We start from the raw sequence: 19782 nt of genomic DNA, 5'->3' as shown, positions 1-19782 counted from the left end.
AGAGCATACGTACCTGGGCCCGCCTACTATCCTTGGAAAGGTAAAATGATTGGCTAGAATCCAAAGTGTATGACATCTCAGGAAAAAAAGCACTGAAATAAAGCACCGAAATGTGCGCTGCTTTTCGGTCTGGTTACTACCGTTTATGTCAGAACCGGTGCCATAATGACACTGGATACCGGTACCCATCCCTAACTACATGAGAGTCCCATCTTGAAGACTTGAGCCAAGTTTTTTGTTCGTCAGCGTAATGGAGCCACTCTACAGGCAGTCTGCTAACAACCAAAGCAATCACAAGGAGGGTTTTGGTACCTCTTTACGACTGCCAGCAACTATTCGTCATTCCTCCTTTCTCTGGAGGCTGGTCAGTGCTGGGGGGTGACTGACCAGTCTCGATGCCTGCCTGATTAAAGCTTTAGCAATCAATTAAACAATGACTTCTACCTCCAACCTCCAGCAACCACTAACCAACAGTTGTCTAATACTGATTTATCAGAAGCTGTTCCTTATATTCTGAACAGGGTTGTTGTTCATTAAAAATTCAGCAAATGAATTTTAACAAACTAGTTATTAATTTACTGTGAATACAACCAAAGACTTCACAACTGTCTGCTCAGCTTTAGCATGTACTCGCCTACATGTGCTGCAGCTCAAGCTGCTCTGCTGGGCACAATGTGATTACACAATTTCTAAATTATGCAATTTTCGGCATGTCTTGTGCTTTCCCATTGACCCTTTGTGCACATTGGACAACATATATATTAATACATTTTTGAAATATTGACTTTAATGCACTAATGTTAGTTGGTGTTAAAAAATGAAAATAGAAGTGAACAAATTGTGCACAAATTATGTGCAGTTTACACATTTGAGGGCTTCATGTTATTTTATTTCTTTTTTTTTAACAGGACTCATTAGCAACAGTTCATCAGTTCGTTTTTCTCAAAGTTTCCTTTTGCGCTTTGTTACCAGAAGCATTTTCTGAGCATTAATTATTGTAAGAAGGCCTAATTAATAATCCCAGCTGTAAACTATGATAATCATTATCACAGTATGTCCAGAATATACATTTAGGATGCGTGCCAACATAAAATCTGGATAAATATCAATTTAAAGTTATCAGAAAATGATGTTTGCTGACATCAGGAGGTCGTTCATTTGGATGTCCAACTGGAGAAATGCCTTTCGTAATCATTCCCATTCCGATTACAAGTCCTCCCTCGATATTGCCAGTTTTCAGTCAGCTCACATCTTTTCACGTTTTTCACAGCCTACAATGCATCCCATATAAGGGGTTAGAGATAATCCTACATTTAAACAGAAACAAAGACGACCTCAGACTTTGAGTGGTTCTCATCTGGTATGTGTGTATTCCTGAGTGTGTTTGTGTGCCTCTGGTGAAAGCAGAAGCAGCCTTACGCCAGACAGACTGCTGCCAGAACACAGTAATCGCTGTGATGACAGAAAGAGGAATAAAAAGCCATCAGATTTATTTCCATGGCCCTCCTAAGGGAAAGGATTAGTGGACATTGACAGGCCAGGATTTTATTCCTCAAAGGAGGGCAATTAATCCTGCGCTACAGCAGCTAAATTCAGTCCCCTAAAACCCAGGAAAAATACATATTGTATGTGCTCATACAAAATTAGGAAGGCTAATCACCTCTTTTATCCTTAAATATAAACACCGCCTATTTTCAACTGTGCACCAGAAGCCTGCTGGTTCAATGTAGTTATATTTCAAGCCATAACTTCTACTGTACTCAGTGACACACTGACTAAATTACACAGGACTTGGGACACCATGTCTGCTATAATCTTGCTCATACAAACAATAACATGCTCAAATTAAAATAACATCCTGCCGCGGTCGTTTTACGCATGCAGATTCTCACACAAAATTATACAGACACACATAATTAGATGCTGTACGTTAGTAGACACAAAACAGACATGCCGACTGCGACGGCCATCCTGGTCGTAGTGGGGTTCTGCCTAATTAAAAGGAAGGGATGTCAGTTTCAAGGCCTCCCTAAGCATGACACCCTAACAGCCAGCCTCAGCTTGGGCACAAAGTTGCTGCAGCAAAGGGTCTAACTGCATCATTAGCGTTGCTCTTTGGCAAGCTATTAGAAAAATACATGACCGCTATAGATTTAATCCACGCACAGCCCGCTATCCCTAAACTCCTCACATATTCATCTCAATAGGCTGCACTTTCACAACCAGATTTGCATGAGCTTGTGGATCTTTGTGCTTTTCCTGGGTGTATGCTGGATGTAGAGGGGGGAAAGGGGGGTTTAAAGTTTCCAAGAGCACTAAAAAAGAAATGACAGTCTGTGTAATTGACTTCTCCACAAGAGAGCATCTTTAATGGCAGAGGCTGGCATTACAAGTCAGTGCAGACCTGGATAAGTAGCTGACAGAAGGTAACATGAGGCTGAGAACGAGGAGGATGACACGAGAAGAGAGAGGGAGGCTGAATGTGAGACACTTACCCCATAATGAGGCTGTTAATGTAGTCATTCCCGTCCATGTGGCCAAACTGGAAGTCTCTGGAGATGCAAGAGAAATCAGTGGCATGAGAAAGCGAAACATTGCATCCAAAAAAAGCTGAGTGAAATGAACTCTTTTTCCTGTCTCGGTGGACTGCATGACACTAGCACAAACTGGGACACAAACTTCAACGCACAATAGTATACAGCTATGAAAACTTGGTGAATGAAATTACATGTTCTTGCTATTGGAAACTGGAGAACGCTTTAACAGAGGAGGGGGGGGAATATCCCCAAAGCTCCATTCTGTGCCATCTCCTGTTTCTCCTCATCTTTTCTAGCACAGAAAAGACTCAGGTGATTTATCTAAACGATAAGGTAGGAGGAGGAATTCAATTTGTATCTCATTGTGCTGCACAATGTCTGAGCAAAGTGTATTGTGGGCAGACTAGGAAAGGGGGTTGCACAAGTCCAGGAAAACTAGGAACTTTCTCTGAATGACTGATTGTGGAGGCCTCTAGATATATATTATATTCATTCTGAATCACAGCAACATCTAGGGCATTGGTCCCCTGGGTGCTAAACAATACTGCTTGTGCTTGACATGATTATGAAGAAACTGAACTGTATAATATAGCCACTGGATGCAATATAAAAATCAGTCTGGGTTACTGATAATCTTGCTGACAATAGTGGGCCTGACTGGGAATAAAGCTCATCAAAAAGTCAGCTTATAACTTCAATGCTATAAGACACAGATCAGGCACTGTTAGAAACGATCCAGATCTCAAAGACTGGCAAAACAACCACTGAGATACGAGACTGAGGCACAGAAAATATTAAATTAAATTCCATTCCAGTTTTACTTTGCTATTATTAGTACTTTTCAGATCCGATAAATTAAACATTTACAAGTCTCTTCACCATGTATGTATATCTTTCCACTGACTCTCCTGGCTGGAGGAATCATGGAGCACACTGGCCAAAATAGTGAGTAACCTACTGAGAGCCTTGTATATGTGAGAGTAGAACAAACTGAAGGTAAGTGTGTCCAAACTGTTTGCGTTTTTATAAAATATTCCCTTTGTGGCAAGGTTTTCTAATAAACTTTTTTTTAAAATCCTGGTTGTCTATATTGACTTTATCTGCAGTTCTCACTGAGTATTTTCAAAAGTCAGAGCACAACCAAAAAAAAAGAAATTCCAAGTAAGGTGGGCGTATTTTTTCACCTATCTAAACTCATCATTCTGACCATCATTATACTTAGAGCCAAATCCCAGAGGGTGTTTTTATGCTAGGTAATGAGTAATCATAAAATAATCTTGTGGCCCCGTCATCTCATGGCACACAGTTCTTAGAAATGCTTTAAAAACAAAATGTTTCTGTGGGCTGAAATTAAAAGATGGGACAAGCAGTCAGGGTTAAAAAACAAAAAACAAACAACAGTGAATTCATTCTGGATCAGAAGCTCCACCCACCTTCAAAGCGTTCTGCTTGTTTGAGCAGCCAATCAGAAGACAGCTGGCTTTAAAGGAAAGGGGAAGGGAGCTCAAACAGCTTGTTGCAGAGAGTGGATGAACTGAGGTGCTGCACCAACACCCAGTGCAAGGTCAACAAGGATTATTTTCAACAGTTACCATGAAGCGTATGTGCAAGTTCAAGAAGGAAGATCTGTAATCACTCAGCTGCCTGCTTTCCCGGGTACTCGGCTGCTAGTCTATTCCTTTACATCACTTCCACTTTCTCACGCTGTCAAACTTAATGATGACATCATCGAGGCTGTCCAATCATCTTCTTGCCTGCATTTTGCGTACTTTAAATCTCTGTGCTTTTATGTCTTTCTGCCTTTTGTACAACCCACCTCCTCCCCATCACCATCTTCACCACCACCAGCTTCTAGACTTCAAGGGGTCCTTCACTCCTATCATAGTCTAATTGCCAAACAGTCTGACTGAATTCTGTATCTCAATAAAATCATGTTAATTTCTTCCAACTGATTCCTACTTATTGAACAGAATAGTTCGCCTAACAAGCAAAAGACCCCATTTCGATTGAGAAAAGAGACACAAATCCCTTGGAGGTTTTGTCAGGAAGGACATCCCGCATAAAAATGTGCCAAATCAAACATGCAGTGCTGCCCGCTGTGGCGACCCCTTAAGAATAAGGGAGCAGCTGAAAGAAGCCACACAAATCAACTCTAGTAGAATGAAATAATAAAAATACAGGCTGCAAATGAGCATAACAGGGTCACTTTTAATACATTCTTATTATGTGATTATACTAAATGTGTATGAGTAAATGTTTTCATCTGTCATTACATTCGCAGTTCAGATGAGGGTTTAAGAGGTAGGATGAACTGCTGTTTACTATGGTCTTTTTTGAAGACCTTTTTTTAAAAATTCATAATACTTGCATTAATTTAGTTTTGCCTATTTACACCAACTATTCATAAGTACTAACCTGGATGTGTTTCTGCTCTCCTAGTGAATTAAAGATCAATGCTTACTTCCGTTTTAGTTTCTTCTGCAGCTAAATTCTGCTCTGCGCTTTCTAGTAAATAACTTGTGCTACGTCGCTGTGGTTTGTGACAGTCAAAAGAGTGACACTTCAGAGTTGGTCATTTTCACATTATTTTTAACAGCAGGGTTTCTTGAAATGTTGCAAAAGTTTCCTTTAAAAAAAAAAAAAAAAAAAAAAAAAAAAAAAAAAAAAAAGGAGCGCACAGAGTCGTTTTTGGATAAAAACCTCCAGTTGAGGCAGACTTTGTGACATTGCTTGTCATCTTGTCATGAGTGCTGTAAAATATAAAGGCATACACAATGACTGGTGTAGAGTGACAACCCAGCCTACACGCCCATCAAAGTGACAAAAATCAAACTCCGCCACACAAACGTGGGCACGAGTCCTCCACTGCCCCACACCAACATTTCTGCAAATGCTACAAACTGAAGGTGAACTAATACTACATCAAACGGCACCAACTCATTCAAATGTCAGTCACCCCCTATGCTCTGTTGACTCTGTATGCTGGCTCCACCCACTAACAGGGGCAACACTCGGCAGCTTGTAATTACAAGTACCGTTTAGGTGTGTCTGAACGCCGCAGGCAGCTCTGATCTCAGTAGGGATCTCAGACTCTGAAGCCTTCAAAAACAGCGCTGAGTAGTGTGGCAGACAGTAGTATAACAGATGATAGGGATCTGTGTAATTCAATCAGTCTTAATGGGCATGCCTGCAGAGTGAGAAGCACTTTTATCATTACGGTTTGAGACACACCTCTTCATTCAAAAGCAGAAATGTATCTGATGAAGCAACGCGGTCAATGACAGGACACAGCGAGGAACTAAAGCACTGCATCATTATGCAAATGTATTGGACTTTTTTTTTTTTAACTAATCTTTTGTGGCAATCCACCTGGTGACTGACTCCCTGCTGACAGTGATCAGAAATTAGGGTCACATAAAGAACAGCAACCTTTGAGCTCATTTTACCTGAAGCCACTTCAGCAAAAAAACCCGTTTGCTTCCACCTGGGTGCTGTAGGGGAAGGATGACCTGCCAACTATAGCGCACTTGAGCAAAAATAACAATAGTGGCAGTGTGAAATTATGCATTCAAGTGTTTTTTTATCCTTTCATTTGCCTTGTTACGCTGGCTCCTCTCCTGTAAAAGAACAGGTCGAGCAGCACAGCGCGTAACAAAAATACCCCATCTCCAGTTGTTATCGCACAATTGGAGCCAGAGAAAACAGAAAATTCTGCATTAATACAAGCCGAGTTGTGTTTCTGAGTGACAGCTGAAAAGAACACCTATATTTGGAATCTGACATTTTGCATAATTACGTTCCTACTGAACCTCAACAAAACAGACGTGCCCTGACAAAGGTATAACTTGCTTGTGAGTAGACAGGCAGCGTTCCCCAGTGAGCGCAACATCCTAGAATAAATGTATAAATTGGATCTCCGTCTTTGACCTCATCATTTACCCGTGCCTTACCTGTTAAAGTGTTCCCGGTATTCCTTTGCCACCCTCTGCATCAAGGTCTTTAATCTAAAAGCAAATTAGAAGACAGAGAAATACCACACGAGTTGGAGTCTAACCTTTTTTTAGCTGTTGGCTGCAATTTGTGGCCAGATGCAAACAATAATGGTCTTATCTGTATTTGAAAGCCATGCACTTAAGCTCAATTATTGTGGTGAGAGTGGGAGTAATTTATAAGAGTCATGCTTTTTAATTTCAGTGTTCTTTTGTACCTGCCACTCTCCTCTGTGGGGTCCTTCTCATCGATGATTGCAATTGCCACCAGTTTGCCTGAGGTGGAAGACAAGGATTACAAATCAGTCAGACACACAAAAAGGACGGTGAAAAGACAATGGTGGGAGGGTAAGAGGTTCCGGAGGAGATCTATCACCTCTCAATAGGGGAAGAAGAAAGGAAGGGACACGGCGAGCACTTTGCTCATTCATCACTCAAACATTAAGCTAGCTTAGGCTTTCTGCTCGGCTGAATAGGAAACAAGTGGTCACTTTGTGGTGGGAGAGCTATTTCAGTGCCATTCAAAACCCAAACCCACAACAAATAGATCTGCTTAAAAAGCACAACAAAAAACTGTTACACAACTTTAAAGGTTTGTTACTCGGCCTGATATGCTTTGATGCTACACGTCCCTTGCTGCTTGGGTGAGAGTGCCAGCCTGCCCCCTGGTGGTCACTCACGTTGATTAGATGCCAAGAATGAGGTTATATAAAGAAAGTTGCCAGCTTTGCATCAGGAGAAGGAATAATATTTAACATGTATATTCAGTGAAATTATACTGTATATCTAAATAACTTTGATTGCGGATTTTCTGTAACTGCTGGTGGAAACAGAAAATCAGAGAGGAAAAAATGTTAATTTATGGTTCAGTTGGTGTTTTTATTCTTCATGGGAATACAACCTGTGGAAATGTGTATAATTAACTCTGTGCTGTGTTTGAGCATGAGCACAGCAGCATCATTCATCTGTGTATTTCCAGGAAGATTAGATGGATTCTGCACAACTCAAGTTGGAAAAGGACAAATTAAGTTTTACAATAAAATTGCACTACCATGCAAGTATTATTTAGACATTTATGGAGTATTTTTAACAATTTGGCCAATTTAATAATAATTTACTATGGCAAATAAAGCCACTCAAGTGCAGCAGTGTTCAAAACCTCTTTGTTTTTCAATCCTCTACATGTGGCAATTTCACTAGTTACATATGCTGATAAGCATCATAGGCTTCTTATTTTCTATGAAGGTGACAACAAGGTGTAGTAAGTGCAATTATAAAAGTGAGTGCATTCAAGTGATTAATGAGGGATTTCTTCACATAAATATCAAGTCTGCAGATTTAAAAGGAAAACAGTTAATAAATTGACTTTTGGTTCAGAAGCCTTGCGGCTCTTTCCAGAGGATCGGATGTCAAACATCAGATTATCCGAAAGGGTCTGTGGGGTTAATTAAAGAGCTAAAAAGACTAATCCTATGTGAAAGGTGGGTTTTTCACAACCTGGCAACTTAAAAACGCTGAGCTTGTGACCTACTCATAATTGATCCAGAATGCATTAAATAGATCTAATATTAATAAACGTATTAGTGAAAACTTACAACCGGCACACCCATCGAACATTATATTTACCGTGTTTGCACTGTGTCGTTATTTATTCAACCACTTTTTGAAACCACTGATGTTTCTCAGCCTGCTACCCTCTGGCATCAAAGCCCCTCGTTCTGTGAATTTAGTTGTAATTTTTGACCCACAGATGAAATGAAGAACCACTGGTGTTATTTTCTACAGCTTCGACATCCAATACTTCCAAGCTCTGTGATCATAGGGTTGTTATTATATCTTTTAAACAATCTCCAAGCAAAAAGATCAAAGCATAGAAAAGATATTTTTCATGGCTTACATGTAGACAGAACTTCTGAATCCCTTACTGCTCAAGTCTCAAGTCCTTTAAATTCCAAGATTTTGTAATAATAGCTTTAAAAAAAAGAATTCACATATTCTAAAATGTCGTATTACATTTCTATCAGGTTTCTATTCATGTTTGACCTGCAGAAGTTGTTTATTCACTAGTTCACTGCCTCCATCCAATAACGTGTGAAGCAAGTTGGATTCTAATGGGTTAAATTAGAAAATCTGCAAATTAACCGCACTATGAAAGCGCTTGCTTACTATTTATCTTCTATCCCCAAAGAAAAACCTTCAATGTTTCTTTACACCGCAAAGAAATCCAAACTGCTGCCTTTTAATTTTAAAATCCATGTGTTGCATGTTTTTTTGCTTTCAGTATGCTACCAATATAGGTCTCATGTGCTCTAAATCTTAGCCCATAAATTACAGTTTCAAACTTTTCAATGGTTTGGTCACACTGGGGCTGTCGCGGGTACCAAGTTCTGTGTCAGTGTGACTTACGATGTGTTGGAGCAGGGATTTTACAGCATGAAATGTCACTCCTACAGCTCTGCTGAGCCCAAGAGCGTGAAATCTGATGCTTTGTTGAAAAGGCTTCAAAGACAAGGCTAGCAAATTCACAGATACACATCAAACTTAACAATGTAGCCTTTAATCAGTTACAGTGTTTATCCAATTAAGATGCTATGGAGACCGTGTTATATGCAGAACTGTTAAAACTAACTGGAAAGCCTGCTATATGGATGGGCCAGAAACTAAAACTGCACACAGTAACACATTTAAGCAACATTCAACTGTTGAGCATCACTGATCTCAGCAACATCAGCATAAAGGAGGAAAACACTGTATCTAATATTAGAAAGCACAGCTTTCTCTGCACAGACCATCAATTTACTGCCGTTTAAGAGGCAGTTTGTATTTCACTCTTGAGCTTAAATTTCCTTTTAGAGGAGAAGTGTATGTACATTTAAACAAGCAGAACATGGGCTATATCTGGAGGGAAGGGATACTCTTTGCTACCTTAGCCCTGGATATTTTTACTGGATTTTTTAAAAACAGCAGCTCTATATTTAAGAATCAAACAACATAAAGTTGTTAAGTGGAAGACATGTTTAGAGATTCTAAAATATTAAGGGGTTTTACAATGTAATAAAATGAGGCAGGCAGTCTGAGCAAAGCCATGTATAAAGTGCTGATGCAGTTCAAATGATATAAGCTGGTATTCAATCTGTAATCACTTTGGTTCCACAGTCATAAAGATTAAAAAGGACACACACATAAAAAAAACACATTAAAAGTCCCACATCTTAGGCTCACAATTAACAAAATACAGCCCTTTAAAAAACAGTCATTCTGCAGAAAATTGATCTGTATCTATTCTGATAATAAAGCAAAGACATAAAATGTCCCAGTGCTGGGTTTTTAAAAGTGATCATTGGCTGCATGTCTTGTTTTCCATGAAAGGAAACTGAATATTTTGAGGTTTTCGGTTCATTCTTCTATTTCTCAGTGAAATTTCAGCAATTAATCTACTAACCAAAAAAACAAATGAAACTAGACCCAGAAACTCACGATTCCATACATTTTGAAGCAGGATATTACAGTACTGTGCAAAAGTCTTGAGCCACCTGTCATTTTTGTAAACTTTGCTTCTAAGGAGCAAGACTTTCTCCAAATCAGTTTTAAAGTCCTCTCATGCAAAAGTTCTTCAGGTTTTCTGATTATTATTGTTACGTCCCTCTGCAGCCTCTAATCTGCTCAGTGTGTTCAGCTGGTGCTAATTGGCCACACCTGACTAGGTGTGGCCAATTAGCACCAGCTAAGGCAAGCTTCCCAGGGAGCTCACTAGTCTTTGCCCTGGTGGCACCAGCCATTTTAGCCAACCTGATAGTCCATTTTAAGATAAAACCTCTTTTCACCTACACGCTGGTATTCGTCTCCTTTGTTATGTTTTTTTTTGTGTTTTAGGCTGGGAGTTGCACATAGTAAATCAGTGGCCCCAAACTTGGTAGGGGGTTTGAGACCATTCATGATTATGGTCTGTAGCTGAGGCAGGTAGGCTGTTTTTAAGTTGGCATTGAGTGTACACCATGTGTGTGCATATGTCAGTGTTGATGGATGCTAATGAGATCCTCATGAGGTGAGTGTTTTGTGCTGTGACCTTTAGTGTTGTGGGGAATATGGCTATTTTGTTGGATCACTTTCGAGTGTTGTTGGCCAGGTGATGGCAATAACACTGTGGGGTGCTGAGCCACCCTTGATGTGATCATTGTGTGGCCATAGCTCTCCATTTTGTGGTTGGTCACTAGTGTGCTTGATTTACTGAACTTTGTGGATTAAGTAACTTGTTGTGGTATAGGGCCACTGTATGTGACTGTTTGTGTGGTGGAGACAACAGATCACTTAGTTGTGATTATTTGTTGCTACTTTTGGTTTTGTGTTGTAGCAGATCAGGTAATCATTTTGGGTTTGTGACTGTGCTCCTTCGTGTTGGTCACATGTTACTTTTTGTGTGTTCAGTGTGGCAACTTCAAATCCTCATGCCCATCCATGCTTAGAGATGCCAACTATAATGTGAACACTGTGCTTCTGTTAGCTGTAACTTTTATTTCAGGTTTGTGGGTCAAGGACCTGAAGGCTTCAGAGGGGCTTTTAATAAATTTAGGGGTCTTAAAGGAACCCTTTTAAGGGAGGAGGTATTACGTCCCTCTGCAGCCTCTAATCTGCTCAGCTCAGCTGGTGCTAATTGGCCACACCTAATCAGGTGTGGATAAAAGCATACCTGAGGCAAGCTTCCCAGGGAGCTCACTAGTCTTTGCCTTGGTGGCACCAGCCATTTTAGCCAACCTGATAGTCCATTTTAAGATAAAACCTCTTTTCACCTACACGCTGGTATTAGTCTCCTTTTTTATGTTGCAGCTTTTGAGCCGGGTCGTAACAATTATTCAGAGGAATGATTGTTTGTTAAGCTCAAAGCCCTAACATATAAATAATTCAGGCATAAAAAGGCCACCTAACTCAAGGGTCTACATATGACAGTTAACTTGGCAGGGAATCTTAACTGTATTTTCATTATCTTCACAGGTTTCAATAGATCACTGCATCTATTTCTCATTTTCTTAGCAAAATCTAAAGAAATTAGGGGTGGCTCAAGCCTTTTGGACAGTATTCTATTATAAACCCTAACTAAAGTAAAAACAATGTGCAAAGGAAAATGAAATTCAGGAATAAATACGTTATATATTGAAAAAGAGCATACGCCACCTGTTTCCCCCAGCTCATACAACGTAAAGCCATCAATCTGAAGGTATCCTTGGAAGCGCTCCTTGTTCACCCACAATGATAAGCTACTGTCCTCGTACTCTGCAACACAGACAGGTAAAATCTTTCAGAAACAGAAGCACAGAGCTAATCAACATTCAGCCCAAAGACTGCCTATAATAAAAAGGGAAAGCAGAAGAGTGTATTGATGGCTGGAATGTAAGAAGATCAGCGTTTGCCACCTGTATGCATTCTTGGGGAACAAAGAGCAAGACAGAAGCTGAGCAGTCACAGCCATAGGTCAGATAAACAATGACCAGAAACGGTTTTGACAGCCAGCTGCCTCTGGCTTAACAGTCAGGCAGGGTATTCAAGATCTGAAGCAGCACAATGATCTATGACTCAGAGCGAACAGATTGGCAATCGATGGAGATGTAAACAATCAAACGCAACAGATGGCCAAGTCATAAATCAAATAACAGTTTGTTTAGCCTTGACTGTTCACAGTCACATTTCCAGATTAATTACTATTTATCAAATAGATGGCTGTCAAGAACATTAAGAGGAAAAATACTGTAATTTTCATTCACAATTGATGCCTTTTCCCCCAAAATGCTGGCTAACCTGACCTAATTTTAACAGCTAAGGAAAGAAAAACATCACATTTGGTTTGTAAATGATTCTGCAACCATACATTTATTTTTAACACATCTGGAGCAAATGTATAATTCAACAGATGCAACAAGAGAAGAAAAAAAAATCCTATCAAATGCACCATATAAATAAAAAAAAATAAACAAAGACAGAAAAATAAAAAATTACTTCCTGAATGCGAGCCACATGTTGTTGCTCCTCTAACATCTGGAGGCAACACGCAAACAGGAAGCAGAGAATGTCCCTGGAGGGTATAAATAGGGTGTAACGAAGCTGCTTAAACAACACCGTTTTCTCCAGCTGAGAGGCTACAGGACGCTCATAATTGATGTCAAATGTAGCCGGGACCTTATTATGACACGTTAATAAGTTACCGTGACCTTTCGCTACCATCATAGTAATTACAAGAACACTGATGACTTTTAACATGATTCTCATCCTGCAGGGCTCCAAGTGAGCTGGAAGCATAATACTAAACATGACAAGCTAAAACCTGGAACACACTTTTAAACCCCCCCCAAGGTCGTAGCTTACAGTAGTATTAGAAACTATTCCTCAGTGATTATACTGTGCAAAGGGAGCGGAGCCTTGCTGTTAAGACTGCTGAGTCAGTGGATAGGGCAGACATTCCAGAGAGTTCTTTCCACAGATGTTCTGGCTTTACAGACAGCATGCAGCTTCCCAACTTTACCCCAGAAGCAAAAGAAAGCTCGGAGGCCCCATACTGGGGTTGTACAGCCTGATCCACCGCTACACCGACTGAACCTGCTTCACCTTGAAAAAAATTAGAACTGCTTTCTTCCCGGGCGCCACCCTCACAATCTCCATACTGCCCTACAGGAGCCCTTCAGCCCAGAGTTCACACAGTGGGAGGTGAGAGAGAAAGATGAGGGGGAATATAAACAGACAGTGGGTGGAGTGAGGATGATCCAGTGTCAGAGTTTGGAGCAGAGGGAGGAGGCAGCTCTGACACATTTCAAGGATGAAGGTTAATGGCACAGAAGACCTCCAAGACAATGCAAAAAGTGTAGAAACAGAACCACAGGGGGAAACGCATAGAGAGGGGAGGAAGCTGCTTCATAAAGATAACTCAGACAGCGTACGATCCAGGAGAATGACGTGTTGAAATGTGACACAAAGCTCGGTGTAATGATGGGTAATTTGCTATTATAAAAAAGAACACATAAGGTTTAACAAAGAAGATGCTTTGGCTCAACTGCTAAAAGGAAATAGGAATACAACAACAAATAAAAAGAGTGTGATATAAAAATATTTTATGTATTGCTCAGTTATAGGATCGGGTAAAGATAAAGAAAAAAAATTATGCTGTCAGTAGCTAGCAGCTCATATTCATGTAAGGTAATGCTTGAGCAATCAAATCAAACAAAGCTATATCGGTTATAGTTAGTTATATTATTTATAGTGAAGAAGAAGCCACTGTTGGTGACAAATGCCACATGAATAAAAAAATATAGAAAAGTGGACAAGAGCCATGTAGTAAGTAGACTTACTACTAAAGTAAATTCACTGAAGTACTTCACTGTATTCCTACTTTAATTACTCCACTGTAATTTGCATGCAACTGCAGAATGTGGAACCCCGACTTACGAATACCCCATTTAACGAAAAATTCAAGTTATGTAGGCACTTAACGGCAATATTTCTGCCCGTGTTACGGCAACATGCCCGCATAACGAAATCCGCTGGCTCTGATTGGCTGAGCCCAGAATGCCTACAATGCCTTCCGGATCATGTGACAACCCCCTTGGCTTTCGTACTTGCGCTTCGCTATTCCACTTAAACGGTGTATTGTTGTTGCAGTTAGCAATTAGCCAATAGCCTATCGGTCACTCAAAAGGCGCGATGGGTGCTTCGACTTAAGAAAATTTTCGACTTACGAAAGACCCTTGGGAACGAATTAATTTCGTAAGTCGGGGTTCCACTCTACATTATGTACTTATAGCTCAGCAATAAATTAGTAATTAAACATTACACCAGCAGCTGGAACAATAATTTGATCATTTTGACCTAATAATTTGACAATAATTAAACATTTGACTTATGTTAATCATGTCTAAATACTTTTGTCCACTTTCCAAAAACAATTATCCAAAATAAGATCGTGAAATCCACGGTCACAATTTACATGCAGCATCTCTGCCTTTTTTGCACTTCATACCCCATCTCCCACCCACCACTCCTCTGTCCAAACAAAGTAAAAACAACAACCAGTTTCCATCAATGTCATTCACGCTGACCTTGCCAACACTGCAGATTGCAATAACCAGTGAAATGAAGGCTGACCGTGTGCGCTGTACCAAAATGTCATCATTGTGTTATCACCTGTTTAAGTGTGATCTTTTCTGTCATCACATTCACAAACTGTTAATCATCCTGTCATTTACATGCTCCCAATAAACATATGCAAACACATTCGGCCTCACAGCTGGCAGCATTATGAATGTTTCCATACAAGGAGTGGAAAGGCCAAACCATTAACCACTGAGTCAGATTAACAGGAAGCCTTATGTGGAGCTCTGAGCATTAGGAGGACTCAAAGACCCAAAAACGTGTCTAAAGACTGTTGGCAAGTGAAACAGTTACAAATGCCATACTGTGCATGCTGACATATATGCTAATTATATTTTTCTGCTTTCTTACATGTTGCCCAGTAGCTTTCAATGCAGCTACACAATGATCAAAACCACTTGGCCTTTGAAGCACAATAGCAGAGCAGACCTGTATAACTGTATGAAACAGAGGATTTGGATAATTAAATATGTATGAGCTTCTGTGTTCTACTATATCTTAACAGTGCTTTTCAAAGGGGATGCCGCTATTTGTGATGCGCACTAAAGCAATCAAAGCTAAACAATAACATGTCAAATATCATTTTACACAAAGCGAGAGCTTGTGTTTGGACAGTGTGGTTGTGCTCAGTGGGACCCGTTCTTTAAAAACAAGAGTGCACAGCAAGAACAGCAAGAGTGCAGTGAATTTCTAATGAGTACTTTGAATCTGTGTATTCGGAAAATACATATGAAAGCAAATAGTTGGCGGGGGGGCATGATCAAAGTCGTTAGAATATCTTGGCAGCTGTCGGCCTCTAAAGCTAGAAGATAAATAACAATGCAGCAAAAAAAGAACGTGTCAGTTTCACAGTATAATACTCACACGCTTGACTAAACGTCACAGCCTGCCATAAAACAGTGTCACTAGGTGCCTATGCAAATGGGCTCATAAGTTTAGCCATATAAAATTTTCTGACTGAACACCATGCAAAGTGAGGGCAACAGCAAACCATATGAGGTGTGGTTGACTCATTTATTCCTTCATCCAACATTTAGCCAGAAGACCTTCAGGGAGACTAGAAGCATACTACAGCAGATGGACAGAAAGCCGAGGCTGAAGGCTATAAGTCTTTAAAAAAGCGAGGCAAACCACTTTCTTAAATTTCTCTTTTGCTATCACTTGAGGTAAGTGTCTAATGCTTAATGACTCAGTTTCTGTGTTACTATACTAAATAATCAAAGTTTTTTTCTTCTGCAGTTTCCGAACGACTGAAAAGGACAAAGAAAGGAAGGACACAACCATGTCATTTTGCCATGCTGCTCCTCTCCTCAGTCCTTGACAAGTTTAACACACCGTCACCATGGCAATGCTACAGATTCATCACATCCTCCGTATCAGAGTCCTAGAGGACTCTGCAGAGTGTGGAGTTTTTGTGGTTAACATCTACTGTGGCGAGCCTCTTCTGCTGAGATTCTGGTGCGTGAAGCCCACCTTCCGAAATGGTCAGGTGGAGCAGATGGATGCAAACGCACAGACCGCAACGCAGATGGATTTTGTTCTGCGCCTGACCTCCCTAACAGCCACTACTGGGGTCCGTTTGTGTTGTCGCTGTGCCTCGACGCTCTTCGCTTCCGGTTCCGCCTGCCAACTCAGGCCCAAAGCGGCAGAGAAATACAAGAGATCATGGAGGAATGCGGTGAACTCATGTTACTGCGCTGAAAGCTTTCAATTATGACCTGAAAAAGCAGATCCTCTAAAGCTTTTACGCATCGCAAATGTGATTTTCTTTTTTGTCTGCTTTGACTCGATGGCTGATGCAGCGATTCACCTCTTGGCTTTGACTGTATACACACTACCAGCTCTGCGCTCTTCTTTGGTCGAATCTGCGGTCTCGCACGCCCACTCAAGCCAGTTCATCCACCCTGGCCTGCTATGTATGTCCGCCCAGAGACAAACTGCCACAACATCACTGGCCTAACCACACACACAATAGTGGGCAGAGCCTGGGGTGCTTTATGATGGGCCAGGCACACCATAACTCAGTGTGGTGAGGATGAAAGAGCAGCGGCAGGAACAGGAAAACTACATGAAGACAGCTCTGGTTACAAAGTTTATGTGAGAGGCGAGAAGGAGGAGGGAATAGCAGGCGGGAGCAGGAGACAGCATGGCACCCTACTGCCCTCTAGTTAAGCTATTAAACTAAACCAATTGAAAAAAACAAGACAACAGTAGTGGACAAAGCCTAAAGCAAATAAAATACTTACCATCATAGGTAAAGTAGCCTCCATCTTTAAAGACTACAACAGCAGGAAGCTCTGGCAAAGATACTGACTGTTGAAAACACAAAAACACCACTTTAGACAAAGATCCATAAATCATATAAAATATGTGAAAAACTCTTTGTACTGGGAAAAAAAAACATCAGAGCTTGTAACGTGTGCAATCCCAGGGCAAGAGACATGCTCAAAGAATCTAAATACATTATCTCAAACTAGGAAAATATAACTGCATGTGTCATTCCCAAGTGCATTAATGACATGTTTGTGAGTGTATCTTTGTGAAATTAATTTCATACTTTCTAAAGACGAAAGATGATCGCCTATTCAAAGCATTACCTCTGGCAAGGCTTCCTCTGAAGCAGAGAAGAAGTAAGTATAGACGATAAGCTCAGAGGCAGCGTCGTTGTACTTCTCCTGCAATAGCAAAAAAAGAAGGAAAAAAAAAAAGGCTTTCGGTATTCAAAGATTGTAAATTATCACTTGAAGGTATTGCATAGAATTAATTCTTTCTTATATTATGTCAATGCTGCAGCATAGCATTGCCCCTATGATGCAGACTTTTGTGTGGTTGCTAAAGAATAAAAGAATGAAAGTGTATTGATGTATGTTGCTTACTTTGAGAGGAGAATCCCCACCAACATACACAAAAAGCACATCGTGCCGTTTCATCATGTGCTCAAACATCTGCTTGCTGGGAAGGGCTCGGACGGCTGGTCTGATGGAATAAAGAACAAACAAACAAACAAACAAACAAACAAACAAACAAACAAAACATAGACAGGAGTTCATTTTGATAAGTATTTAAACCTCACAGAGTACAACAGTGATGTGTAACGTCCTAATCTTGGTTTCTGTGCTGCTAGCACCACCCAGTGGCAGTTCAAAAAACCACTGCAGTCCTCAACCCGTCTCCGAGCCAAGCTTTTGATCAGCCCCTCTGTCACGGATCTAGTTTGATTTCCCTCAAGGAGGGGAGAAATCTGTCAGGCTCACTTGATACAGTGGTTTAAAGTGGAGCATCAGAGGCAGAAATCCATTGAGCTATGAAACAAATATGGCCTGGGTTGATAAGCTGCCTTAGATGGTTTTCATTTAGCTTGGCATGTCTTCCTGTGAAATAAGGGAAGTTCTACTCGGCTCTCAGTTTCTCCTCATGTTGATTTCCAAGTGTTGTTTGAACCCTGTAACTTACCCTGCCACCCTGTTGGCAAACTCTACAATATCATCTTTTGTCCTCGGTCCCTTGTAATTGTAGGCAAGATCACCCTTTAACCTGAAAATAATAAGAAAAAATAGTGAAAGACTGAATATTTCATTGAAAACCCATTCAACACCTTTCACTGTTTTGTGCCAACAGAATGACACCGCTTGCATATTTATGTGAAACTGAATAAAACGGGAATTAACTGCTTGGCAGTCATGCATTCAGGATTTGTATGAAAAAAGAATATTATGCAAGAGGTGTACGTCGAACTAAATTTTCTGATTGGACCGCTCTTTTGACATTTTAGAGTAGATTATTTTTGCTGTTTAAGCAACACAAATATTTTTTTCCTTCTACTGGTTCTTCCTCATTTTATATAGCAGGTGCCAATTTTTTGTATGCTTTTCTAATGTAGTGTTGGACCCACCTTTGCCCACTTAAAAAATCCTAAATTAATTGGTGGCATAGATTCAGTATAATATTGGAAACATTCCTTACAGATTGTTTACCATGTTCATATAAAACCAGTACACGATGCTACAGAATTGCTGGCTGTACGGCTCTCCCTTTCAACCTCATCCCAAAGGGGGTTTTGGTCGAGAGCCGAGGCGAATGGAACATACAAAACCCGCTGGCATGTCGATGGAACCGGCTTCAGATCATGTGTGCTTTGTGAAATGGCGCCTTACCCTGCTGGCAGTGGCTATCAAGAGATGCACACGGTCAGCAACAATACTCGGCTCGGCAATGGCATTCGAATGATGTTCAGTTGGTATTAAGGGCCTTAATATGCGCCAGGGAAAAGCATTCCCCACGCAATTTTACCACTAACCCAGCCTGAAGCGTTGACACAAGGCAGCTGGATGCCAAATCGTGACCCTACCATCTGCGCATTACAGCAGAAATCTAAAGTCATCGTACCAAGACATGCTTTTCCACACTTCAGTTTTGGTGAGTCACAGGGAGTGAAGCCTGGTTTGGTCTGGCCAATCAAGTTTCAGCGTGTTACGCATACTGAGATACTGATCTGCAAAGCAATCATGCTCAAAATAGTTGCAGTCACTTTTCTTTTTTGGGGGGAGGGCCTTAACCAATCAAGCAGTTCTCCTCTGACCTCTGTCATTGACAAGAACAGCCCATCACTGGATGTTTTTGTTTTTTATATCTAATTTTGTAAACTATGGAGACAGCTATTGTAAGTTAACAGGAGTTAGCAATTTTTGAGAAACCATCGCAATAAGCAGTTTTATAAATCCACCTGTTCCCTTTCATGTTATAGGTGTCTCATATGTTATACATTGAATATAAGATATGTGGTATATGATGTGAAAAGAAAACAAATTGAAAACCTAGAATTTAATGCCAGATTAAGCCTTTCTTTTACAGACGTTTCCATCATAATTTTGAAACTCTGCCCATGTTTTATATTAACATCATACCTTTACATATGAAATGAATGCCTTTAACAATAAAAAGCAAATTATCTCACTTAAAAGTCTGTGACCAACATCTGAACTTAAAAACAACAACCTGTCATACAAACAGCATGTTCTGGTGAAACAGCACCTACCAGGAAAACCCTGTTCACCGCAAAGGTCAACTTAATCTAAATCATTACACCTCCAATAGGGGAAAAAAAAAAGACAAATGACTTTACCTAA

At 40.4% G+C, this 19782-nt stretch overlaps 1 protein-coding gene across 1 annotated transcript in view; it reads right to left on the bottom strand.

Annotated features, from left to right (window-relative positions):
- The window catches only part of tmx3b (thioredoxin related transmembrane protein 3b), a 35902-nt gene that overhangs the window by 10091 nt on the left and 6029 nt on the right, over positions 1–19782 (bottom strand). The window contains exons 6-13 of the mRNA XM_085419036.1: positions 18110–18190; positions 17533–17632; positions 17254–17331; positions 16903–16969; positions 11696–11794; positions 6745–6802; positions 6488–6541; positions 2496–2552 (exon numbers count right to left, since the gene is read on the bottom strand). Coding sequence (XP_085275162.1) covers positions 2496–2552; positions 6488–6541; positions 6745–6802; positions 11696–11794; positions 16903–16969; positions 17254–17331; positions 17533–17632; positions 18110–18190 — 594 coding nt within the window. The remainder of the gene's footprint in view (positions 1–2495; positions 2553–6487; positions 6542–6744; positions 6803–11695; positions 11795–16902; positions 16970–17253; positions 17332–17532; positions 17633–18109; positions 18191–19782) is intronic.

Source organism: Rhamphochromis longiceps, linkage group LG9, assembly GCF_057381845.1.
Source record: "Rhamphochromis longiceps isolate RC_006_pf linkage group LG9, R_longiceps_female_GT1.1, whole genome shotgun sequence".
Classification (NCBI taxonomy): Eukaryota; Metazoa; Chordata; class Actinopteri; order Cichliformes; family Cichlidae; genus Rhamphochromis; species Rhamphochromis longiceps.
Note: the sequence above shows the minus strand (reverse complement) of the source record. Positions and strands in the feature narration are given on the sequence as shown.